General features: G+C 34.3%; 1 protein-coding gene and 1 pseudogene across 6 annotated transcripts in view; both read right to left on the minus strand.

Annotated features, from left to right (window-relative positions):
• USP15 (ubiquitin specific peptidase 15) overlaps positions 1 to 27,184 on the minus strand; it is a 121,850-nt gene that overhangs the window by 40,621 nt on the left and 54,045 nt on the right. For 4 of the 6 annotated variants that reach the window (XM_041755029.1, XM_041755031.1, XM_041755034.1 and 1 more), the window contains 2 exons: positions 8,790 to 8,876; positions 2,437 to 2,581 (listed from right to left, as the gene is read on the minus strand). In XM_041755029.1, the coding sequence (XP_041610963.1) occupies positions 2,437 to 2,581; positions 8,790 to 8,876 (232 nt within the window). Of the gene's footprint in view, positions 1 to 2,436; positions 2,582 to 8,789; positions 8,877 to 24,954; positions 25,186 to 27,184 lie in introns of those variants that run through there. The other 2 variants (XM_041755030.1, XM_041755037.1) reach the window with 2 other exon arrangements.
• On the minus strand, positions 20,848 to 23,137 carry LOC121490924 (annotated as a pseudogene).

Here is a 27,184-nt window from a genome sequence, read left to right on the forward strand (position 1 = left end):
TCTAATTGTGGATTAGAACGAAAAGAAGTAGCAAAAATAAAAACTCATTTTTTTTCTCTTGCCCAAACTGAAAGGAGATTTTTATTTTACAGAAAGTATAGCCTCCAGCCAAGACACAGACATGAAATATTATTCAGTGCTTAAAATTTAAACATCCCTGAATTTTCATCAAAAATTTTTCTTACTTTATGATTATTACCAGAAAGTAACAAACTATCACACTAACAAACCTCACCCTCATGGCTCTAATTTCAGTTGAAATGAAACATATGAAGGTGATATATATTGAGAGGGTCAGCATTAGATCTACCAATTTATTGTACTAACACTGATTTCAAGTGAGGCAAAAACTAATAGAATGAAGTTTCTGATACCTTAAACATACATAAGAAAGTTCAACAAACTCCAAATCTAGCTCAAGTAAATGATTAGAAGATTTAATTTTAATACTCATTTTAAAGAAATTATAGTTAACCATCTGGAGACAAAACACTAAATAAGACTGTATCAGAGGCATAGGAAACTAGAACATAATAATCCCTTAGAAGGAATTCAGTTTGAGTGAAAGCCAGAGCCACTTCTGAATGATTAGCATGAACACTAACTCCTGTTCTTTCTGACAGACTCAAATTTTTAATGCCTATGTTGTTATTTTCTTAATCCTTATAAGAAAGTACCAAGATTGATTTTAGATTAAAAAGTAAAAACTTCTCAAGCTTTACCAAGTGTCTAGAACCAAAATAATTTTGGCAGTGTCAAGATAGGAGTTATCTAAAAATTAATATGACTTGATGATACAAGAAGACAGTTTTCTGCTATAATGTAACCATTTATATAAAACATTTTCCAGAGATGGTACTAAAGATGATTTTCAGTGGTTAGATAGAATAGTCCAACAGATATCCAAATAAAATTACAATTGTTTGGCCTGATCCTATCTCTGAAAGCTCAGCACTCACACAGCTTATTATCTAAATAGTTGGCAGAGTAATAATATGTTTTGGCTTGCTCTTCTCAGAGGAGTTCCTTTTCTCTTCTCCCAGAAAAATAAAGCTTAAAATTTTAAATGTTTATTTAACCTGCACTAGGATCCTAGAAAAAATAATTTTAAATAAAGTAATTCATATTAAAGCATAAGTAACACTAGTGTGATTAAAGCTTTAAAGAAGAGTTTATCAACCCTACACTGTATCTGCTTAAGTGGAAAGACTATTTTCTGAGTGGTTCAACTCTAAACCAAGAAATCAGAAATTAAGTAATTATGTCCCCATTTTTAAAAGATTGCCAATTCCTGGTCTAGACAATTATGACAAATTCTGATTTTCCAAGAATACTGTAAAGACAATGGTTAATTTAGGAGACAAAGAGATTAATGCCTTGTGCAAAAGGAATTCTTTAGAATCTTGGATGGTGAAGAGTCCAATACTATTCTTAGATAGTGAAAAAGACTTGTTATAATGTCCTTAATTAAGGCATACTCTATTTAATCTATTATCTTTGGAAGATGCCTCCTGGGCATAGGAAACTCAGTATTAAAATATGAATAAAGAACAGAAAATTACAGATTTAAAAGTAATATTTTAGAATTTGCAAAAAATCAAAAACCCTCCAAAACAAAAGGACCAAAACAACAACAAAAAAAGGTTAAAACTGAAATATCAAAAATAGTATATCATTATTTTGGGCTTTCTGTAATGCAGAATTTTATTTATAAAAGGGAAATGAAATAACCATCTCTAATTTTATAAATAGTGACAGTGATATAAAAAAAAATACAGATCTCATTACTTCAAAGTCAATCAAAGACATATTCAACAAGCTAGAAGAGGGTATATATGAGTAGGAAGAAAAGGGAAGCTCCATGGAGAAACAAAGGGAAAAAAGGGGGCAGTGATCAATTATATCCCCAAATTAAAAAGATCTTAAAGAGAAAGTGAATTGTTAAAATATGTATACAAAAGGAAGTTTATAAAATTTTCTCAAAAAAAAATCTTAATTTCTCACTAGGGTTAAAAAAGAAGATAAAATGAATTTATTTAGAGTTAGAAAACCAATGACCATAAAAGATTTATTCTCTAACATTCCGATCAATGTCCAAAAAAAAATGACACTTCTACTGAAAATATAAAGGAGAGATCTCACTTGATTTTTCTTTTCAGAAAGCCTAGGTTTTCTGTTTGAAATTATATTTTTACGTGACATAATAGTTAATCTTCTACCATGTGGTAATCAATCATATGCTGCCTAATTGAGGAACATGATAATGATATTCTATTAGCACTAGAATGAATGAATCAAACATGCATGTTTACATCTTCCATGAAAATATAAACTCTCAAAATATATATAATACTCATGTTCTGATATGTAAAACTCTACTTTTCTTTTATTGCTGATTTCCATGAAACATAGGAGTTTCACTTTGGAAAGACCTACCTGAATAGCTGAGTTCATGAAACACGTATTTCCCAAGTTACTTAGGCCACAGAGGCCTGGCTGTTCATTGTTTCTGCCAGGTTCTGAATAATCATAGTTCTTATAAGCAGTATATGATGGGAGACAATAATTTGAGTTTTTCACACTGGAAGAAAACAAAGAATATTTTTCATAATGCAGCTAATTATTACAATATAGTTCTATGAACAGAGTACTTCAAACCTATTTGAGATAGGTGGTCAGTCATTAAACTTTATTTAAAAAATTAACTTGTACTTTTAAAGACATGAACCTAAATTAAAATAGCCCCTTTAATTAAGATACTGCTCATCCAATTAGCAAAATCACTGCATACATATGCCACACCAACCAATACAAACCACTATTATATCTTTCTACCCTTGATTAGCTGGAGCAACTCCACAGCTTGCTCCATTCTTCATTGCTCCATCAAATTTAAGACATTCAGATTTTAAACACCACCCGCAGCAATAAATCATCTCATTTATGTCCCGTTCACATCCTGCTACTGTAATGCAATGAGAACAGTAGAAACGGGAGGAGTTGTACTTTAGGTACAGGTAAGAGCAGAGATTTCCAAGGCCTCTGTGACATCACTAGTCTGATGCATTGAAGATTCTATTTATAGTTTCCACGCTAGACCAGCAAAATCTAGTATTCAAATGCGGAAAAAAGTCCGGGGTTATCAGGGCTGCAAAAATGCAATGATTCTAAGCAATACACTCCAGTATTCGCCCTTTCCTTCTTTTAGTTTGTTAGAATAATGTAGTTTATTTACCCTAGATGAATATAACCCTTAGGATAATTTGGACTATCAGCATAATAAATATTAATCTTAAAAAAAGCTATATAATCTTCAACCTTAGAGAATCGGAGTAATTTTAAAGATGTAAACTCAATCAGTAAGTTAAATTGTCCCACTTTCTTTTTACATGTGATAAAAAAAATAATTTTGTGTAAAAGGATGGATTCTCCCTTCATTTTTTTTTTTTTTCCCTTCATTTTTAATAGGTTATCTTATAAAATATTTACAATGGACACTTTAGATATAATTCAAAAGCATACCATTTCGAAACAAAAAAAGTAACTATTTTTTTTTTTCATTTTTTAAAATTCATTAGGAAAAAACTGAATGAGAATCAAGGTCAAACTTCAAATCATGATTCAAATAAAAGAATATAATGTTATAAATAAACATGATGAATCAGTAACCCTGATAATTTCAACTGGCTACAATTTATTCCTGGTATTCTTTTTTAAAAGTAATTTTTACTTTTAATTTCCAATACCTTCTATTGTAGCTTCTAGACTTTCCCTTTGTAACAGTTTAAGTGAACTGCTTACTGCCTGTTGTAACAAAGCCTTTAGTAAACACACACACAACACACACACACATCCCCCAACAATCTACACAGGTAAAACAAAACTACCTCAACTCAAACTACACACACAATGCTAACCTACTAATATTTTTACATTTTTAAGAACATACTCCCCCCTCAAAAAAAGACCAGTTTCCAGACTCAAAAAAGCAAAACATCCTGATACTTAAAAAAAGAAAAGAAATGAAAAACAGGAGAGTCCAAAGAAATGCAATCTTGATCAATTCAAGAATTTCCTGACTTTTCACTATATTTACTTGTCTTAAAAAAAAAAAAGAAGTATAAAATAAAAAATAGAATTCAGCATCTTTTGTTTTGGCAGATCACTAACTTTATGATTCATATTTTATATTCCCAGTAACTAATAAAGTGCAAGACACTTATTAGCAATTCAATATATGTTCACTCAGTGATTAATAACTAGATTCTTAAAAAAAAAAAATAACTAGATTCTTGAATCTTAACTTTGAGGACATGTAACAAATAGCTAAATGCTGTTTTTCCTTTATTCCTGTAAGAAGTGCTAAAAATCAAAGTCTCTACATACAAAAATGAAAGGTCTATATTTTCTACACATTCTACATGTTCAAAAAAACCCCCACACATATCCCAGATATAAAATTGAAATAAAATTTGAGAGAATATACAGGGAAAGCATGCTCAAATACATGCTCATGCCTAGACATACATACACACGCACACACACACAAGTGAAAAGACTAAAAAAGCACATTTACATGCTTATTCTTTAGGTATATATTCAGGTAATCTGTCTCTGCCACAAGTAACACAAATAAATGGATGCTGGAAGGTCTTCTCTTTCTTAGTGGGAACAGGATGGAATTTGCCAGGATAGGAATTTTTATTTACTGAGAAATCAACAAAAACTTCCTTGCCAAAGCCGTTTTTTTGTCTTTTAAAATTTTAATCTTAAAGGATATCTACATTTCAGTTTTAGTGACAAAGCATAAGCCTTGCCCAAAGACTCAGTCTAGATGTTCAATGATAATAATGAAAACTGATAAAATATTTTAATACTACATTGATTGGCCACTTACAACCCACATAATGTGCTTCCTAAATCAAATATTAAAGTAAGTAATGGAAAATACCCAAACCAGCAGTTCTTGAAGGCTTCAACAAAGTACATGGAAACCTAGATCTATGACTATCTTTTTCCTAGTCCTTATCCTCTATGGCTGTGCTATTTTGCAAAAATAAAGAAGTCTGACTGCAATCCTAATGAGAATTTTAGTATTATACTACATTAATTCTGTATTAAATATAAATCTATCACTCTAAATGAAGATACATTGAAAAACGTAACTTATTTTTTGGTAAAAGTGAGCCCTTATCCTTCTATAGACATTTCAGATTGACTTTTCAATTAGCACTTACATTTGACATTATAAGTATTATAAATCTATAATTTAATCTTTGTAACCATGATTATGTTCATTTCGCAGTTAATGAATGACGCTTTCAGCAAGTAATTTGTAAAGAGCCATATGGTTGGGTAGCTCTGGCAGGCTTTTTTACAGTTTAATCTCTTACAGGGAGTCATTTCCATTTCAAATAAAAGAGCTTTAAATGAATTAACATAAAAATAGAAATGTGCTCTGATGTGGAATGCCAAGATTTGTGACAATACATACATTAAAAAGATTTTTTAAAGGCAGTGTTATATCAAAGCAAACATAGCCAAGACAGAAAAATGCAGAGAACAGAAAGAAAGAAATTGGCACATATTAAAAATGAATTTAAATTACTATTGAGGCAAAAACAAATACTGTATAGACTAGCAGGTAAAATTACTACATCAAGGCAAACAACTGATTCTTCATAATATTAGTCTTTAATAAAAACTTTATTAAATTTATAGGAAATAGTTCCAAGTATGCTTTGTTACTATCTTTATGACTAATATCCTTATTTCTAGAACTGAGAACTTTTTATTTTACTAATGTATCAGTTTAATTCAAGTCTTGAATTTGTTGGCAACTTCATATAAACTTATAAGTTATAACTATTTATTTTAGCATATACTTTGGTAATTGTAGAAAAATTCCACATAACATGAAGTTTCAAAAATGCACTTAATTTAAAAATTGTTACTATCCATTTTACATACTTTCAATTAAACAAACTATGTAATTTCCATACGAAGTCTTAAGCTCCTACTTATTTGTACAAGTTGAACGAAAAAAATAAATTTTATGAGAAATAATCTAATTATTATTGTATTAATTCAAATGCAAAATAATTAAAATATTAATTCAAATTCAAGTAAAAAAAACTTTCTATTTTACAAATGTTTAAATTTTGTGACTAAGAAAGGTAAGCTTTACTTTTATTTTTTTTTATTTTTATTTTTTTAAATTTTTATTTATTTATGATAGTCACAGAGAGAGAGAGAGAGAGAGAGAGAGAGGCAGAGACACAGGCAGAGGGAGAAGCAGGCTCCATGAACCGGGAGCCTGACGTGGGATTCGATCCCGGGTCTCCAGGATCGCGCCCTGGGCCAAAGGCAGGCGCCAAACCACTGCGCCACCCAGGGATCCCGTAAGCTTTACTTTTAAAGCTTTACTTTTATCCATGGTGGTACTTCAGTAGCCATTTCCTATAAAAAATTTCCTAATATGAAAGGACTATTTTAGTGCCTAAAATAAACATAAATAGCTAAAAATATAATCCAGCCATAGAAGTAGAATCATTAAACATACTTCAAATTTAAGAAAATATTCCAATTCCTCTCAGTATCTTTTGCAGTTAGAGGTTTTAAGATCTGATTATACCATGATATTTTTACTAGACAAAAACAGAAACACACCAGACCACATATACTAATATGAAGACTCCAGTCAAAAGGTCAAAATACAGTCTATGTTCAATACAGTCTACATACAATGTTAAAAAAAAATCTCTCCAAAGAATAACTATAAATACATTGTTATACCTGGAACTGAATTCTTTATAGTAAATGTGGGAGCATCTGCAATTAGTAGAAACACAAGAGTATTTTTATCTATGAAAAAATTATTTTTGATGAATTTAATTAAAAGATACCATATAAAATACAAACCAGATTATAGGAGTATTTCCTTTCACTTTTCTGCCTGGGGACATATATTTTTAATAGAAAAGAATATACTACAATGCAATTTTGGATATTCATAGTGCCTTTAATATTTCACTGTTACACTATAATGTAATTACAGTATACATGTTCTTTTATAAATTACTAAAATAAGGAAATTAATGTTTTAAATCTTCTTGATACATATGGCAAATTCTTTTCTAGAAGAGTTGGACTAATACTCCAACCACTCAAATGAAATCCTTGCAAGAGTAAGTATTGTTACTTAATATTTCCCAGTGACATTGAAGTGGAGAGAGGTGGATGGAGTTTTTTTATGGTTTTAATTTACCCATCTCTAGTTAGTTGTGAATTTGAGTATTTAAAATGTTTATATATTTAATTATTTTGCTTTTATTGTCAGCTGTATCATTTACTCATTTTTCTACTTGCTTTAGAAAATTTCTCACTGATCTTTAGGACATTGATATATTAAGTATTTATCTATTTGTGATTTGTGGCAAGTATTTTTTCAATTTATTCGCCTTTTAATTTTTTTAAAATTTTTATATGCCTAACAATTAAAAAGTCAATATAATATAAAATTTTAAAGAGAAATTCTCAATAGTGATCCAATTTTCCGATCGTTTCCTGGATAATCTTTTCATCCTCCATTAGTCAACAATGTTATCTGATCACATTAAATTCTTTTGTATAAACAGCTGTTTCTGGACTGTCTTTCCTATTTGACTGATCTGTAGATGTATTCTTGGGTCACTACTATGCTGTTTGAACTCTTAAATCTTTACAACAGATCGCGATATTTAGTAGGATGAATATTTTTTCATTTTCCTTTCCAAAAATTATTTCAGTTAGTCTTATATATTTATAATCTAGATGTATATTAAAATAACTTTGTCAAGCCCTCTCCCCACCCCAGATATGAATCTTAAGGGAAGATTAATTAAACCTATAAATTCAATTAATGATGTTATTTTAAAAATTATTTCACAAATAGCCTTCGTTTTTTCAAATTTACTCTTTGGGGAATCAGATGCCACTTATGAACTGGACAAGTAGTGCAAATATTTAACTACATACAGTTAACCTAAAAAAATAAACCACAATGTAATGTATACATTCAAGAAATAGCAAAAGGGTAATCGTCTCTAGATTAAGGTTCTTCCCATAATTTGGACTAATCAAAAGAAATAAAAGCTTTCATTTTATCCTTTACTATAAAATAAAAAGCCATGACAATTTTCAAGGTAATAAGCCCACGTCAGACTGTAATAGAGATGCCCAAGTGATTTTTAACCTTTTTTCTTATGGCAAGATAGCATACACTTTCGTGTAACTTTCATAAATTCAAAGATACTGAATATTACTCATGATGGGGCAAAGGAATTACTTCTCTGACTATTTTAAAGAAAAAATGATTGCCTTCTTGATAAACGTAAAAATTGGTGTATGCTTTCCAGGTGAGAATCACTGATACATATTTTTTAAAAACACTACATATTGTAGGTGATTTTATGTCTAGTTCTCAAATGACATCTGAAATTTATACTCGTCCTAAAAAATTGAGTTCTAACAGACTTCTATATATATTTTCAGAATTAGTGTTTAAAATGTAAAATTCTGAAACTACTTTATTTCTCTTTTAGTGAATTAATATCTTATGTATTAAATCAAGAAGTTTATAACTGTGCTTTCTTGTAAAGTTACTCCTAGAAGAACTGGTCAGTAATTTAAAAAAAAAAATCAATTTTAATGCATTAAGACTTTTATTCTAAGTTTTAGATACAAGAGATTTTTTGCAACCACAATAGGGCGATCAATTAAACAAAGAGTTTTTAAGATTCAGTGCTTACTTTCTGTTGTTGATGTTGTTATAATTATTTGATAGAGATGAAGGAGAGATCTTTGGTAAAGCTGAAAAATTGGATGCACCTGGGGACCTTTAAAAATATGAAAATGTTAAATTAGATAAAAAATGCTGAATTTTGAAATTAATTATGAAATAAAGAAAGAACAGATGACAATGTATGTAGTAAATGAATGCTGGAAAACAGATTCATGAGCAAATTCACTATATATCCTTTGCTTTTCTATTTCCTATGTATTTTTTTCATATAAAAAATAATGGTACAAAAGGGAACTATTTTCAAAGGAAATTTATCAAACTAAATATACAATTTGGTATCTTATTATTTCTACAAATCTACTGACTCAACACATCCATTTCTGAGTTCAGATAACCACTTTAAATATTTTACAAATAATAATTACCTTCAACTGGTAGAACGAAAATATCAATTTTTTTAAGGAAGCGTGTAAAGGAAATCCAACTTGTATCTCAGTAGGAACCTACTTCTACACAACAGTGACACAGAGATCCAACGATTTACCAATTCTTTAAAATGTAAGGCAACACTTCTACTTCTACACAACAGTGACACAGAGATCCAACGATTTACCAATTCTTTAAAATGTAAGGCAACAGGGATACAATAGCATAAAAGAATTCAAAACAAAATCCCAAGAAGTTATTTTTTGGCCAAAGTTATCTCTATAAAAACTGAAAAAGAAAAAAAAAGCATACATCTGACTATATATTACACACCTCACTACTTCAGAATCCTTTTGGAGAAATCTCAATTACTAATGGCTTTTAATCAACCGATATGCTTTAAGGGCATGATTTATAATCAATTAAATACTTAAAGGTCTTTATGTTCTGTCTCCCTTCCAGAACATAAAGACTCCTAACTCTGGGAAACGAACTAGGGGTGGTGGAAGGGGAGGAGGGCGGGTGTTGGAGGGGAATGGGTGACGGGCACTGAGGCGGACACTTGACGGGATGAGTACTGGGTGTTTTTCTGTATGTTGGTAAATTGAACACCAATAAAAATTAATTTAAAAAAAATAAAAATAAAAAAATAATAAAAAAATAAATTAATAAAAAAAATACTTAAAGGTCTCTTAAAAGATTTAATTTCCCTTGTAATTTTGTAAACAATTTTAATTTACTCGGCAACATCTAGCCCATGGGCTATAAAAATTGTCAGTCGCATCTCATTCATCATAAATTCTAAGTGAGGCCCAAACTGGTTAGTTTTTAGTAATTATTTTCTTTAATCAAATGCTAATGAACAATGAATTGGTAAATGGGCAGGAAAGTAAAATCCACAAAATCTGCCTGGTCTACAAATTTTAGATGATTTAGATTTCACCTAATCTATACACTTGCAATGCATTAAGCAGAATACATGGTGGGCAAAAAAATTTCTTACACATAAACATTTTTATTGAACTTTAAAAATTTTATATATTATGAAATCTTAGTAAAAATTTATTTTAAGAGTTTCTTTTTGTTGATACAAGTTGTATAAGGTAGATTATATTAAGTAAGACCTCTATTTAGATGCCTTTCTGACAGAAGACTTTACAAGATATTATTTCACTCTACTAAGTTCAAAACATAAAACACAGTCAACCAACTTTTTAATATAAAACAATGTAGAGGACACATTTACAAGGTTATCTTAATATTTTAAGGTACTAGTTTTTAAATATTAAAAAAAATATAGAAGTACCCTGGCATTTTTGCCTTCATGTTAAGAATGTTAAATTAGCAAAGAAAAAAGGGGCGCCCAGGTGGCTCAGCAGTTGGGCATCTGTCTTCAGCCCAGGGCGTGATCCTGGAGACCCGGGATCGAGTCCTGCAATAGGCTCCCTGCATGGAACCTGCTTCTCCACCCTCTTCTTATGTCTCTGCCTCTCTCTGTGTGTCTCTCATGAATAAATAAAATCTTTATTTTTTTAAGATTTTATTTATTCATGAGAGAGAGAGAGTGAGTGAGAGGCAGAGACTCAGGCAGAGGGAGAAGCAGGCTCCATGCAGGGAGCCTGATGCAGGACTCGATCCCGGGTCTCCAGTATCATGCCCTGGGCTGAAGGCAGATGCCCAACCGCTGAGCCACCCGGGCTGCCCCAAAATAAAATCCTAAAAAAAAAAATCCAAGTTTATTAGAGATTGAGTTATAATGAATTTAGGAGATTAATTTTTTAAAATGTGATCCACTTAACTAGAATTTAATTCACTTCAAATTTTCAGAAACAAGTATATTGAAATGTCCTTTTGAATTTTACTTAAAGTCAATTTATGGGAATAAAGATTACTTTATCCAATAGAGTGGCTGAGGCACATATATTTTTCCTTCTCTGCCCATTTGTGGTCTTTTTAGTATTCATTAGCAACCCTATCCAAGTATTACAAGTTTCTATGAAATTCACTGAAATACTCAAAGATTTATTAAACGACTACTATATGCCTTGCCCTTGGTAAGTACTAGGAATACAAGGACACAGTTCCTGCAACCTCAAACAGCTCACAATCTAGTGGGAGAAAATAACACATAAGCAAAATAACTATAAAACAGTGTAAGAAGTCCTGTAACCAATTTTAAATTTATAACAAAATATAAAACTTTGTGGGTAGTTAACATGAGGCGATTTAAAATGATGCACAGAGTTGGAGAGGTAAGTGGAAACTCGAAGTGACAGTATTCCAGGTGGAAAGAACAGCACACACAAATGCTTGGGATTGTCGAAACTAAGAGGTGTTTAGGGAATTATCAATAAATTCAGTTTGGCTTAAAGAGTTGTAGGTGTGTAGTGATAGGTACAGAAGTTAATAAGGTAGGCATGATAATAAAAGACCTTTTATGTTTCATGAAGGAATTTTTAGATCTTATACCATTGTGCTGGGCATGTTGAAAGAGTTTAAAAGGGAATCTATACTATCAGATTTGTGCTCTAGAAAGGTAATTCTTGAGAAGGAGAAAAGAGATTGAGAGGTCACTTAGGAGACCAGATTAATAAAATTAATAAAGACTGGGGCAAAGACCACAGAGTGAGCACAGGCAACATGCCTTGGATGTTTAAGAAATGGCTCTCAAAATATAGTCAGTGGACCCTTAGAGGGTCTCACGATTCTTTTTTTTTTTTTAAAGATTTTATTTATTTATTCATGTGAGACGCGGGGCGGGGGGGTGGGGGTGGACAGAGACACAGGCAGAGAGAGAAGCAGGCTCCATGCAGGGAACCCAACGTGGTACTCGATCCTGTTATTTGACCCTTTCACTGGATGGATATTTGCAATGATAGTGCAAAAACAATGGCGGGTAAAATTGCTGACACCTTAGCATGAGTTAAAGCAGCAGCACCAAATTAAAACTAGAATCATTGTATTCTTCATCACCTCCTTGCAGTGGAAAACAGTTTTACTTAAGAATATTCATGTTGAAAAGATAAAAAAAATAATGATTTTATTAAATACACATTTAATATTATCTGACAAACTGGCAAGTCTGTATAGAGCACATCCATTCTATACTGAAGTAACATGACTGTCATGAGGAAAAAAGTCTGGTGCAATTATTTCAATTACAAGAGAAACTAGCTTCTCTTTTTACTGTGCCACTCTTTCACATAAAGGCTATCGGACAGACATCTTCTCAAAAATAAATGAAGGGAGCCTGTAACTTCAGGGAAAAAACTTGAAAGTATTTGTTGTTGCCAATAACATTCAAGTGATCAACAAAAAACGGAATCCTGGAAAATCTGACTTTGCCACCATGAAGTTTAATAGCTTTTCACTACTTAAAGACTTCCCTCGTAAGATTGGTAATGTCTTAACAAATGTGATTTAAAAATATTGTATGACGAATTATGTCAATATTTAGAATATCTGCATAACTCTGTGAATCAGTATTTTCCAACTGCATCAAGTTACACATAATAAATTTTAACACAATAGTTTTATAAAAAGTTCACTGATGTAGTTTCAGATTCCACACTGCAATTACATTTTCATCATTAAGCCACCACTGGTCAAGTTCTGATGTGGTATTAATTATCTGCAAATACTTCTCTGTGTTCTAACTACATATCTGTGAGGCTGAGTTTTCTTTATATACTTCAATCCAAACAATACATCACAATAAACAATCCAAACAATATACAAACAATAAACAAAAACAAATGAAAATTTAGCTATCTTCTGTTTAGTCAGATATTAAAGAAATTTCAAAAATGTAAAACAGTTCTACTCTTTTCAGTACATCATTTTGTCTTAAAGGTTATTTTTCATAAAAATATTATTTATGTCAAAATAGAATGGTTTTAATATTGTTATTTATAACTAAATATGTAAAAGTTTGATTTCTAATCCAATTTTATAAAGTTCTTTGTGTCCTTAATAATTTTTAAGAATGTCTCACTCTCTATCTCAAGTAAGTTAACAAGTCTTTTTAAAAGATAACTTTAACAATGTAAAGGGGTACACCCAAGATCAATACATCTGAAAACTTCAGGCTTAGGAGGTAGCAACTGTAAGACTGCTAACTAATTAGATGAAAAGAATGAAGTTGAAGGAAGAACTCAAGATAGCTCCCTAAAGGATACCTGAAATAGGAAACAGGACATAGATATAGATTAGGTTGAGGGAACGGGAGAAGATAAGGTAAGATTTTAGTTGAATCTTACATGGCAAATCCTACATGACATTTAGAAAAAAATCCAGAATTCAGAAGAGAGTTCTGGGCTAGAAAAATAGTGGCATATCTCTGTCAGTTTGAGCTGAGGAAAAGAATTAGCATACAGTCCATCCACTGATTTTGAGAACGTATTATGGTATGAAAGGAGAAGTCATCAGATGGAAATTTGCGAAATATTAATGCATTTAAGTTGTAAGCAAAGCTGCTGCAGGTAGGCAGCGAAGCTGTATACTGCCCAGTATCAAGGAGGGCCTTTCATATAGATTAAAATGTGGAAAATGCCCAAGAACTGTGCAGTACATAACCCAACAAGCAAATATGGCAGTCCTGGAGAGAAAGAGTAGCAGCCAGCCAGAGAATTTGTTAGAGAAGTGAAAACAGTTCTTGAATCATGGATTTAAATCAAGAAAAATTCTTTAGGAGACAGTTAACAAAAAGAAGTATTAAAGGAAGGTCAAATAAACTGGGATACAAAAAGGTCAAATAAGGACTTTGTTAAATCCTGAATGGGTGGTAAGAAATAATAAGTACTGCCTTTTTAAAGTTGGCTGTCAAAAGGAAAAAAAAAAACCCTAAAGAATGGTATTTGGAGGACATATGGGTTTTTTTGTTTTTGTTTTTGTTTGTTTTTTTAATTTTTATTTATGATAGTCACAGAGAGAGAGAGAGGCAGAGACACAGGCAGAGGGAGAAGCAGGCTCCATGCACCGGGAGCCCGACGTGGGATTCGATCCCGGGTCTCCAGGATCGCACCCTGGGCCAAAGGCAGGCGCCAAACCGCTGCGCCACCCAGGGATCCCCCTTGTTTTTGTTTTTAAAGACATGACTAGAGGGCACCTGGATGGCTCAGTGGTTGAGCATCTGCCTTTGGCTTACTTAGGTCATGGTCCTGGGATTGTGGGATTGAGTCCCATCCACATCAGGCTCCATCAGCCTATGTCTCTGTCTCTGTGTGTCTCTCATGAATAACATCTTTAAAAATAAAATAGAATAAAGACAGATTTAGATTTATAGGCTGGAGGCGGGGGGGAGATGACACTGGAAAAGAAAGAAAAGGAATGAATTACTGTTAAGTGAGTGTCTACTCTATGTGTGGCAGTATGCTACGCATTTATTTATTTATTTATTTTTTTGTTTTTAGGCATTTAAATACATATATAAGTAGAAGGAAGGAGATAATGAAAAAAAAAAGCAAGTTCTAAGAATCACTGAGATAAGTAACACTGGTAAAGATTGTCCTTTATAGCACAATGATCCAAAAGAGAAGGATGAATATGGTCCACAGGTAAAGCTGAAGTATTAACACTTTTTAAATGCTGTTACAGACATTACGGATGAATGTTAACAGATCACTATCTATTCTGATTCCAACTACTGACCTACATAACAGTTCATAGCCCAATGTTAGCTAACAATTGTGGAGTTAACTTGGGGGTTGACTAGTCAGTCTGTGGATTATAACCTGAGCCTTTTAGTTCTATTTCTTTGAAGTAATTTAGAAATTACACTGTTCTCAGCAACTCTGCTCTAGTGGTTTTTTAAAGAGAGGGGAGAAAAAAATGACTCAGAAATATTACACATAGATCAGATACTAAGCCAGTTACCTAGTGTTAAACTAATTTGGGCTAAGTATAAGGTAGGGATCGAGATCCATCTCTTAAGACAGAAAACAGCAAAACATCAATGGCTGATATCATGAAGGCAGAAAATCTAACTTCATGCCAGACAAATACAGTATCTGAATTGCCCTATTTCCGTTTCAAGTAAATGCATACAATTCAAGGCTGTAAGTTGAACGTTTTGATTCAACAGAAAAATACAACTTGATAAATTAACTGAATATTCTTGATAAATTAACTGAATAGTTAACTTACATGAAAACCTAATACCATACTGAGCAGCCAAAATACAGATGTTAAGTCTGAATGCTGACACAGTAAAACAAAGATGTGTATAGGTATTTTCAAATCTGACATACAACCACCTAATATTGTGAAATCTAACACTATAAAACAAGAATTATCTTATTAACAAAAACGAGACCAATCATAAACTCTACCCATGTCTAAAAGGTAAGTTCTTAGAGAAAAAGAAAAATTTAAATCTCTTTAAAAATTAAACACTTTTACTTTTGTGAGATTAGAGATTAGTTCAACAAGCATTTGCTGTGTGCCCATGTTAGCTATTTACAGATAAATGAAAGAGAGTTTAAGAGAATTTATATATAAGTTGCTTCTCATAACTTTATTTTTGTTCATTTTGACTATTATCAATGATAACTGTAACATAAAACATTCCACTTAAAAAAAAAAACTTTTCTTTAGCCATTATGAATCCCAGCACCAAAACTGCAATACATTTTTATTTTTATGTTCAACTTCTAGAAATTTCCAAACATGCAAAAACCCTCATGTACCTAGTACCAAACTCTCAACTTCAAAAATTAACATCTTGCCACTTTGGCTTTATCCTTATCCCCTCAACTTCCCGTCCTCCATGTTTTACTGGACCATTTTAAAACAAATCTAAGACATTCATAATTTCACCTATATATATACAATGGAATACTAGTCATAAAAAGAATGAAATCTTGCCATTTGTAACAATGTGGATGGAGCTAGAGTGTATAATGCTAAGTTAAATAAGTCAGAGAAAGACAAAACAGCATATGATTTCACTGATACATGGAATTTAAAAAAACAAGACAGTTGAACATAGGGGAAAAGAGAAGCGAACCATAAAACAGATTCTTAACTATAGAGAACTGAGGGTTGCTGGAAGGGAGGTGGGTGGAAGGATGGGTTTAACGGGTGATGGGTTAAGGAGGGCACTTGTGAGGAGCACTGGGTATTATATGGAAGTGATGAATCTTTGAATTCTAGTCCTGAAACAAATATTACACTATATGATACGGAATTTAAATAAAAACTTGATACTAACAAACAAAAAATTACAGTATATATCCCTAACAGGTTAAGGGATCCTTTCTGATACCACTGTCAGTCCCAATTGAATAGTCTGTTCATGTTCACTTTTCTCCCAATTGTCTCAAAAGTATCTTTTCAACTGGTTGGTTTGAATCAGGACCCAAAACAAGCCCATACATTTGCAGATCAATTTTTATAACTTCAAAAGTCCTAACTTGCTCCTGCCAGCTAACTTCTCTGGTTTCATCTTACTGTGACTAAGTTTAACATCTGAATGATTTCTGTATCTATTCATATAGTTAACCTTGACTCATGTGAATTACTGTAAACAGCTCAAATCTTTCTTGGATCAAACCATGGAACAAAAACAAACTAAATCCAATAATTTATGAGTACCTACGAATACCAAGCATCTATCTACGCAAGAACCGTACACTTACATTATAGTCATTTATGCAGGAAATATACTCTCTAAAATTTCTAACTTCAATTTAATCTGGATATGGCTTTTAAACATTGAATCTAATGCTAGTTATTAAACTTGATTGTGACCACGCTCTGGCAAAACTTGGAAACATGGTACTGGTACTATGTTATATTATATTTCACAACAGAAAGTTGGTCGGTTTAAATGAAGGAAATGCATTTTCAGCATTTCAAAGGAGTGTGCATATAAAGATCTTAATGGGTTTTAAAATGAGAAACCTCAAAGTGCAGTTTTGGGAAGTGTGTTTATGTGCAGGCACAAGCACTCCAAAAGGATTTGGAGCTTGGATAGCTAAAATAACAGAAAAAAGCAGTTTGTTGGTAATTAGCACACAGGAACTTCCTTTTAACATTATTACGATGCCTATCTTTAGGTGACGAACACCTAAGAAAGGACATATATTTTCAAATAACAAAAAGATTAATATATAAAGCAGTTTCTCCTCCTCTCTAGGAATCTTGCCTTTTCAACCAAATACCCCCTTAGTTATCTTTCTTCCTTCAGTACATTTCATGATGAGTGATCTATATCAGTTGTTTCATTTTCTGATCATTCGATTCCACTTTTCCTATAACCTATTTTTTTTTAATTTTTAAAAAATTTTATTTATCCATGACAAATACATAGGCAGAGACAGAAGCAGGCTCCATGCAGGGAGCCCGAAGTGGGACTTGATCCCAGGTCCCCGGAACCACGCCCTGGGCCAAAGGCAGGCGCTTAACAGCTGAGCCACCCAGGCGTCCCCTCCTATAATCTATTAGGATTCCCAATATGCTGTTTCCATCTGTCAAATAGATGGAATCTCTTGTTCTCCTGCCAGTCTCTGCATCATTTAGCAATGCTGACCATTTTCTTTCTCTTTTTTTTTTTTAAAGATTTTATTTATTCATTCATGAGACACACAGAAAGAGAGAGGCAGAGACATAGGCAGAGGAAGAAGTAGGCTCCTCGAGGGGAGCCCAATGTAGGGCTTGATCCTGGGACTTCAGGACCACCCACATCCAGAGCCGAAGGTGCCCCTCAATCACTAAGCCAACCAGGTGTCTCATTTCCTTTTTTCTAAAAGCTTTCTTCCCCTTGGCCTCTATGACATAATGGGTTCCAACTTTTCCTGAATGTTCAGGATTATTCTTTCTCTTTGATCTTCTTATGTCATTACTTCAGGACGCTCTTTAAAATTTAGTATATAGGTCCTTATATTTTTGATTAGAAAATTCATATATGCTTATATTTCTCACCTTTGGAATATAACTCCCCAGCCATTTTGACATAATCAAACCCACTAATTTTCACATTGTTTTCTGATCCCTAAAACAGATATTCTCTGAAATTTCAAATGAGCTTTAAAGTTTTACATTAAAAAAATATTTATTTTAGAGACAAAGTGTATAACCGGGCACACACGAGTTGGGGGAGGGGCAGAGGAGAGAATACTCCAGCAGACTTCTGTTGAGTTAGCAGCCCAATGTGGGGGGGCTGATCCCCCGAGATCATTACCTGACCTGAAACCAAGTGCAGGACGCTCAACAGAATAAGCCACCCAGGAACCCAGAGTTTTCGTTTCTTATTTAAGTCTATCAGGTATAAATAGTGATCCTGGTTTTTTTTTTCTACAAATAAATAGTTCTCCTAATAAAATCTAAGCGCCTATCTGCTTTAAGCAATCTGTTTTTCATTGCCTACTGATGCCACTTAATTAAGTTCTCATATATACATGAAAGGGTTTTTTTTTTTAGCTCATTAATTTATTCCATTGTATTTGCCCTTCTTTTCCTAGCCATCATACTGTTGTCATTATTATAGCTTTGTAGTAATTCTCACTAATAGGTCCATACTTCCTTCCTCTTGCTAAAACTGACTTAGCTAATCCTGGACCTTTATTGGTAAATGTTAATTTGAGAATGAATTTGTGAAGTTTCTCAAAAAAAAAAAAAAAAGGTCAGGATAGAATTTTTTTTTTAATTTTTTTTTTAAATTTATTTATGATAGGCACACAGTGAGAGAGAGAGAGAGAGAGAGAGAGAGGCAGAGACACAGGCAGAGGGAGAAGCAGGCTCCATGCACCGGGAGCCTGATGTGGGATTCGATCCCGGGTCTCCAGGATCGCGCCCTGGGACAAAGGCAGGCGCCAAACCGCTGCGCCACCCAGGGATCCCTAGGATAGACTTTTTAATAGGAGACAGTGACATGATATAGAGAAGTAGGCATCACCAGGTTAAGACATATAGTAAATGATAATCTTTTGCCTATTTCCCATGAAGGTTTTATGCATTCCTAATCATTAGGTTAATTTTCATTATGCTATTTTCTAGTTGAGTTACTAATGGTATACAGCAGGGATCAGGAATCTAAGGCTCACAAGCTAATCCCAGTTTGCTACATTTTTTTGTAAATAAAATTTTACTGGATCACAGTCACACCCATTTGGTGACATAATGTTGATGGCCACTTTCAAGCTATACTGGTAGAATTATAGTTGAGTCAGGTACCATATGGCCCACAAGCTGAAAATATTATCAGGTTCTTTATATAAAAAAAGGTTGCTGACCTCTGGGTATATTAATTTTTATGAATTTAATCTTAGAGAATCTTGGTGAATTTTCTCAGTTTTAGTAGTCTGCTGATGGGTTTTACATAGATGACTGTACCATATGCAAGTAGTGATTTTTTTTATTTTTTTAGCTTCAATCTTACTTGGTTTGTGCTCAGAATTCCTCAATATAATGTTTGTTCCAGACTTTAGATATATAGACTGTACTGAGTTAGGAGAATTACCTTTTATTCTTAGTTTTCTAAAAGTCTTTTCATACACTGATGCTAATTAAAAAAAAATTTTTTTTTTGGTATTCTAATAAACTATCACTGGGCAACTTAAAACATTCTATTACATGGTATTAGGCATATTTTATGCTAAGTAGATACTTAACTTTTCATGCTTTGACATTTGGGTTTCCTATACTCTGTGTGAGTCAGTGAAGAATGGAACTCTTAAATACTTCAGCACATTTCTAGTGGTACTTTCATTCACCAACATTTACTGCATGTATATGATGTTAGGTATTATATAAGAAATTGTGTTTTCTCCTACAGAACCAAGTACTATTGTTTAAGTAAGTAAAACTAGTATTGTGCTAGCAGTGAAGAAAATAAAAGAAAATATATAATTAGTTTTATCTTTTAAGTGAAAACCAGTAATTTTAAGTAGAAAAGATCTCTAAATCCTTAGTACTCATGGTACTTCTCAAGGCACAAAGCAACTCAGAAATTTCAAAAATCATTCAAAGCTATAACAAGAATATAACAATCTAAAGATAAGCTAGAGAAAAGCAATCGCTGTTCCGAACTAAAGGCTGAAAGTAAATATTCACAAAGAAAACATTCTCAACTTCTAAAACTTCATCCATCAAGAAGTTTATATAACTACCATGTACTTCCAATGCCTTCTTACACTGCTCCACCCTGGTATCCTAAGTGGAGTAATAATAAAATGTAACTAATATACAATCTCATAAAAGATTTATTTTTTTAAGATTTTATTTATTCATGAGAGTCCCAGAGAGAGAGAGGAAGACACAGGCAGAGGGAGAAGCAGGCTCCATGCAGGGTGCCTGACGTGGGACTCGATCCCGGGTCTCCAGGATCACACCCCGGGATGAAAGTGGCACTAAACCGGTGAGCCACCGGGGCTGCCCTCATAAAAGATTTAAATGAAAAAACTTCACCTAAGATAAAAGGATAGAGAAGCACTCATTAAAGGTGCATTTTTTATTTATTTTTTTTTAAATTTATTTATTTATGATAGTCACACACACACACACACAGAGTGAGAGAGATAGAGAGAGAGGCAGAGACATAGGCAGAGGGAGAAGCAGGCTCCACGCACCGGGAGCCCAACGTGGGATTCGATCCCAGGTCTCCAGGATTGCGCCTGGGCCAAAGGCAGGCACTAAACCGCTGCGTCACCCAGGGATCCCTTATTTTTGTTTTTTTAAGGAACATTTAATAACACAGTAGATAACATATACTTATCTAACTAACTTGATACTTTTTTATCACCGAAACTAAAGCAAAATATCCTGTTCATTGGGTGAAAATGGCCTACTTAATGTGTGAACACTGCAGTGCAATTTAAAACATACTGTAATTATAATTTCAAAACTTCAGAATTTGAATGTCTGTGTTCTCTCTTTTTTCATACGGGAAAAGAAAATCATTTGAAGCTTGGACAAAAATTCCATAGCTTTATTCTTAGGACCACTCTGTTGAGTCTTCATGATTCAGATGACACAAGGAAGCTTCCATTCAACCTTTTAGAGAAGACGTTCCAGTTCTCATGATTTCATCCACCAGGAGAATGTTGGTGGCAACCACAGTGCAGCACTGAAGAGGCTATTTCTTTACAAAGTGGTTGGTTATCCCACATGCCTACTGCAGCTGCTACCACGGGCTCACCTGTGTTCAAGTTCACACCCACGAGCAGATCTGATTCTGAATGTTCTGCCCAAGTTTCCTGAAGTTCGAAACCAGAGTTCTGAACAAGAAGCTTGGGAATGCATCAGTAAACATTTGAGTTCCAAGCTGGGCCCTGACTTTTACACTGGGCTTTTACCAAGGCTTCTGTTATTGCCACCTCCACTGTTCTAGCACCTGGAACACATCAACAGCATTTTTTTTTAAAGATTTATTTATTTGTTTATGATAGACAGAGAGAGAGAGAGAGAGAGAGAGAGAGAGAGGCAGGCAGAGACACAGGAGGAGGGAGAAGCAGGCTCCATGCCGGGAGCCCAACATGGGACTCAATTCTGGGACTCCAGGATTGCGCCTTGGGCCAAAGACAGGTGCTAAACCTCATCAACAGCATTTTTAACAGTCCTTATGCCATCCCTTATTGCATCTTTGAGTGAATGTGTGCTTATTTGGTCCTTTGAGCAATGTGATGGAGTGAGGATTGTTAGATTTCTCGATAAAGGCGAATTTCTCCTCTCCCAATGTATACTCACAGACAAGTCCCCCATGTCTAAAGCAATCAGGATTTAGGTCAGCAGAAGAATTTAGCGCTACTTCCGCCACAGGCAAGAGTTAGCTTTCCCGTATTTTTCCTTTAGTTCTATGCAAGAACATTTAAGGAAAAAATGTCAATTCCCTTTTGAATGAATCCTTTATCTGAATCACACAGACTTTTTCAGTTCTATTTTTTTTTACTCTATCTTCAATGAATTTTCTTTCAGCTTTTACAAGTTTTTTTCTGCACTCTTATTTTTAAGCAAAGCCGTAATTCACTTGTTTTTCATATTCTGAAACACTGCACATGAGGATGTATGCATCTTCTACTCTTTTTTTCATACCAGGATAAGCATCCCATGGTCCAAAACAAGACCTCTAATTAGGCTTGTATCAGTTTCAGATTTCTTTTTCATTTCCACAATCTCAACATGAAAAGGTCAATAAGTTCATCTTGGTTTTTTTTTTTTTTTTTTTTTTTTTTATTTACGATAGTCACAGAGAGGGAGAGAGAGAGAGAGAGGCAGAGACACAGGCAGAGGGAGAAGCAGGCTCCATGCACCGGGAGCCCGACGTGGGATTCGATCCCGGGTCTCCAGGATCGCGCCCTGGGCCAAAGGCAGGCGCCAAACCGCTGCGCCACCCAGGGATCCCAGTTCATCTTGTTTTTTTAATGCTCAAAATGGAGTCCACTATAGCCTCTGTTAAGTTCAGCATGCACTTCAGTACATATAGATGTTCTGGCCACATTTATATGTTGTTTTTAAGCCCATTTCTTTGCTTACTTTGACTTGTTCCAAAAACTGAAGTGCCTTTTCCTTTGCAGCTTCAAATCTTTGTTATTTGTTCTGGGATGAAGACCTTCAGAAATGTTGAAATCCGCCTGTTTCAGTAGCTTTTCAATGATTAAGACATCAGAAGTGGTACCATCACCAGTTATGTCATCCTGGGCTGTTGCCACTTTGGCTATTAAGGAAGCTATTTGGGGATTGAATTTTTATTTTTATGAAGAGCACATGCTTTTTTTAGTAAGGTTGATGCTCTAGCCAGAAACAAGCATCTTCATTGTGCCCCTTTGGCCCCCAAATTGGTCCTCAGCATGTCCCGGGCCCATGTGTTAACTGCCAGTGCCTCTGGGCTCGGGCCACCTCGGCCCTTTGGGAATTGGGTTTCATGGCCCCACAGTAACCAGCCAGGAAGAGGAGACCTGGTGTGAGAGGTCCAAAGCCAGCTCGCATGACCATGTTTTCAGTTTTAAAGATCAATTTTTTTTCTTGGTTACAAAAATGAAAAATTTTTTTTAAAGATTTTTTTTTTTTATTCATAGGACCACTCTGTTGAGTCTTCATGATTCAGATGACACAAGGAAGCTTCCATTCAACCTTTTAGAGAAGACGTTCCAGTTCTCATGATTTCATCCACCAGGAGAATGTTGGTGGCAACCACAGTGCAGCACTGAAGAGGCTATTTCTTTACAAAGTGGTTGGTTATCCCACATGCCTACTGCAGCTGCTACCACGGGCTCACCTGTGTTCAAGTTCACACCCACGAGCAGATCTGATTCTGAATGTTCTGCCCAAGTTTCCTGAAGTTCGAAACCAGAGTTCTGAACAAGAAGCTTGGGAATGCATCAGTAAACATTTGAGTTCCAAGCTGGGCCCTGACTTTTACACTGGGCTTTTACCAAGGCTTCTGTTATTGCCACCTCCACTGTTCTAGCACCTGGAACACATCAACAGCATTTTTTTTTAAAGATTTATTTATTTGTTTATGATAGACAGAGAGAGAGAGAGAGAGAGAGAGAGAGAGAGGCAGGCAGAGACACAGGAGGAGGGAGAAGCAGGCTCCATGCCGGGAGCCCAACATGGGACTCAATTCTGGGACTCCAGGATTGCGCCTTGGGCCAAAGACAGGTGCTAAACCTCATCAACAGCATTTTTAACAGTCCTTATGCCATCCCTTATTGCATCTTTGAGTGAATGTGTGCTTATTTGGTCCTTTGAGCAATGTGATGGAGTGAGGATTGTTAGATTTCTCGATAAAGGCGAATTTCTCCTCTCCCAATGTATACTCACAGACAAGTCCCCCATGTCTAAAGCAATCAGGATTTAGGTCAGCAGAAGAATTTAGCGCTACTCCGCCACAGGCAAGAGTTAGCTTTCCCGTATTTTTCCTTTAGTTCTATGCAAGAACATTTAAGGAAAAAATGTCAATTCCCTTTTGAATGAATCCTTTATCTGAATCACACAGACTTTTTCAGTTCTATTTTTTTTTACTCTATCTTCAATGAATTTTCTTTCAGCTTTTACAAGTTTTTTTCTGCACTCTTATTTTTAAGCAAAGCCGTAATTCACTTGTTTTTCATATTCTGAAACACTGCACATGAGGATGTATGCATCTTCTACTCTTTTTTTCATACCAGGATAAGCATCCCATGGTCCAAAACAAGACCTCTAATTAGGCTTGTATCAGTTTCAGATTTCTTTTTCATTTCCACAATCTCAACATGAAAAGGTCAATAAGTTCATCTTGGTTTTTTTTTTTTTTTTTTTTTTTTTTTTATTTACGATAGTCACAGAGAGGGAGAGAGAGAGAGAGAGAGGCAGAGACACAGGCAGAGGGAGAAGCAGGCTCCATGCACCGGGAGCCCGACGTGGGATTCGATCCCGGGTCTCCAGGATCGCGCCCTGGGCCAAAGGCAGGCGCCAAACCGCTGCGCCACCCAGGGATCCCAGTTCATCTTGTTTTTTAATGCTCAAAATGGAGTCCACTATAGCCTCTGTTAAGTTCAGCATGCACTTCAGTACATATAGATGTTCTGGCCACATTTATATGTGTTTTTAAGCCCATTTCTTTGCTTACTTTGACTTGTTCCAAAAACTGAAGTGCCTTTTCCTTTGCAGCTTCAAATCTTTGTTATTTGTTCTGGGATGAAGACCTTCAGAAATGTTGAAATCCGCCTGTTTCAGTAGCTTTTCAATGATTAAGACATCAGAAGTGGTACCATCACCAGTTATGTCATCCTGGGCTGTTGCCACTTTGGCTATTAAGGAAGCTATTGGGTATTGAATTTGCATTTCATGAAGCAGCACACTGCTATCTTTAGTAAGGTTGATGTCTCTAGCATCAGAAACAAGCATCTTCATTGTGCCCTTAGGCCCCAAGTTGGTCCTCAGCATGTCCTGGGCCGCACTGATGTTAACTGCCAGTGCCATCTGGGCTCGGGCCACCTCGGCCTTGGGAATCTGGGTCTTCATGGCCACCACAGCTAACCAGCACAGGAAGAGGAGACCTGGTGTGCAGAGCGTCCAAAGCCAGCTCAGCATGACCATGTGTTTCAGTTTTAAAGATCAATTTTCTTTTACGTTAGGTTAGCAATAAATGAATAATTTTTTTTAAAGATTTTATTTATTTATTCATAGACACAGAGAGAGAGGCAGAGACAGAGGCAGAGGGAGAGGCAGAGGGAGAGGGAGAGGGAGAAGCAGGCTCCATGCAGGGAGCCCGATGTGGGACTCGATCCCGGGTCTCCAGGATCACACCCCAGGCTGCAGGCGGCGCCAAACCGCTGCGCCACCGGGGCTGCCCTAAATGAATAATTTTTAATTTATTCAAGAATCTTTATTTTAAGGATTTCAAAATACAGGTTTACAATCCCTTACCAGAAAAATCTGAAATTCCAAAAGCCCTAAAAATTTAAAAATTATTTTATTATTCACTTGAGGGCAACCTACACTAAACTGATATAAAACTATCTATAGTCCTTTACGCTACTAGTGTGAATATTTGCTGAATATTAATATGTTTAATATTAATTAAACTCTATAGACTGGACTCTATAGATATGTTAAAATAACAGGTGGCATATGCATCATATTACTTCTCAAAGGTTTAAAAAGTCTGACATTGAAGTACAACCAGGACTAAGTGTTTTTGATGGAGGGTAGATATGATCATTCTAAAACCATTAAAAATGTTTTCTCCCATTCTGCATGTTGTTTTCACTCTGTTATTGTTTCTTTACTGTGCATTAAACTTTTCTGGTTTGATGTAGTCTCATCTCTTATTGCTTTCATGGCTGTGCTTTGGTGTCATATTTAAGAAATCATTGCCTGGACATATATCATGATGCTTTCCCACTAAGATGTCTTCTAGGAGTTTTATAGAGTCAGGTCTTATTTTTAAATCTTTAAACTATGTATTTGATAAGGGATTAATATCCAAAATATATAAGGAATTCCTACAATTCAAAGGCAAAAAAACCCCAAATAACCAGATTAAAAAGTGGGCGTAGGACTTGAATAAACATTTCTCAAAAAGGAGGCATACAAATGGTCCACAGGTACAGATGCTCAAACATCAGTAATCATCAGGGAAATGCAAATCAAAACCACAATGAGCTATCACCTCCTACCTGTTAAAACTATTATCAAAAGAACAAAATATAAAAAGTGCTCACGAGGATGTGCAAAAACTGGAACACTTGTACACTTGGTAGAAATGTATAATGATGCAGCCTCTATGGAAAACAGTATAAAGGTTCCTCAAAAAATTAAAAATAGAAGTACCATACGATTCAGAAATCTCACTTCTGGGTATACATCCAAAAGAAATGAAATCATCTCAAAGAGATATCTACACACCCATGTTCAGTGCAGTACAATTTAGAACAGCCAAGATAGACCACCTAAATGTCTACTGATAGATGAATGGACAAAGAAAATGTGTATACATGCAACAGAATATTATCCAGACTTGATAAACTGGGGGGATTTTATATTAGGTAAAACAAGCCAATCACAGAAAGACAAAAACTGCATGATTCCATTTATATAAAATATCTGAACTAGTCAAATACTCATAGAAACAGAGAGTATAATGATGGCGGCTAGGGGAAGGGAGAAATGGGAAATTACTGTGCAATAAAAAACTTTCAGTTATATATGATGAATAGATTCTAGAGATCTACTGTATAACAATGTGCCAACAGTTAACAATACAGTGCACTTAAAAATTTGTTAAGAGAGTAGATCTCAAGTTAAGGCTTCTTACCATATTAGAAAAAAAAGAAAGATTTCTAACTCTTTCATCCCTCATTTATCATCAAAAGCAATTCTTATGCTCTTCTATTTCTACTTGTGCTTTTATATTCTAAAACATTTAAGTAAATTTAAAAAATGCTTTCACATCAGATTCATTTGATAGAATAAATTTTGATATAATTCTTTAATAGATACTTTGAAAAAATCACAAAAAGCTTGAGAAATATTAAACAAAATGTTTAATATTTG

The sequence above is a fragment of the Vulpes lagopus genome, chromosome 5 (assembly GCF_018345385.1).
Source record: "Vulpes lagopus strain Blue_001 chromosome 5, ASM1834538v1, whole genome shotgun sequence".
Lineage (NCBI taxonomy): Eukaryota > Metazoa > Chordata > Mammalia > Carnivora > Canidae > Vulpes > Vulpes lagopus.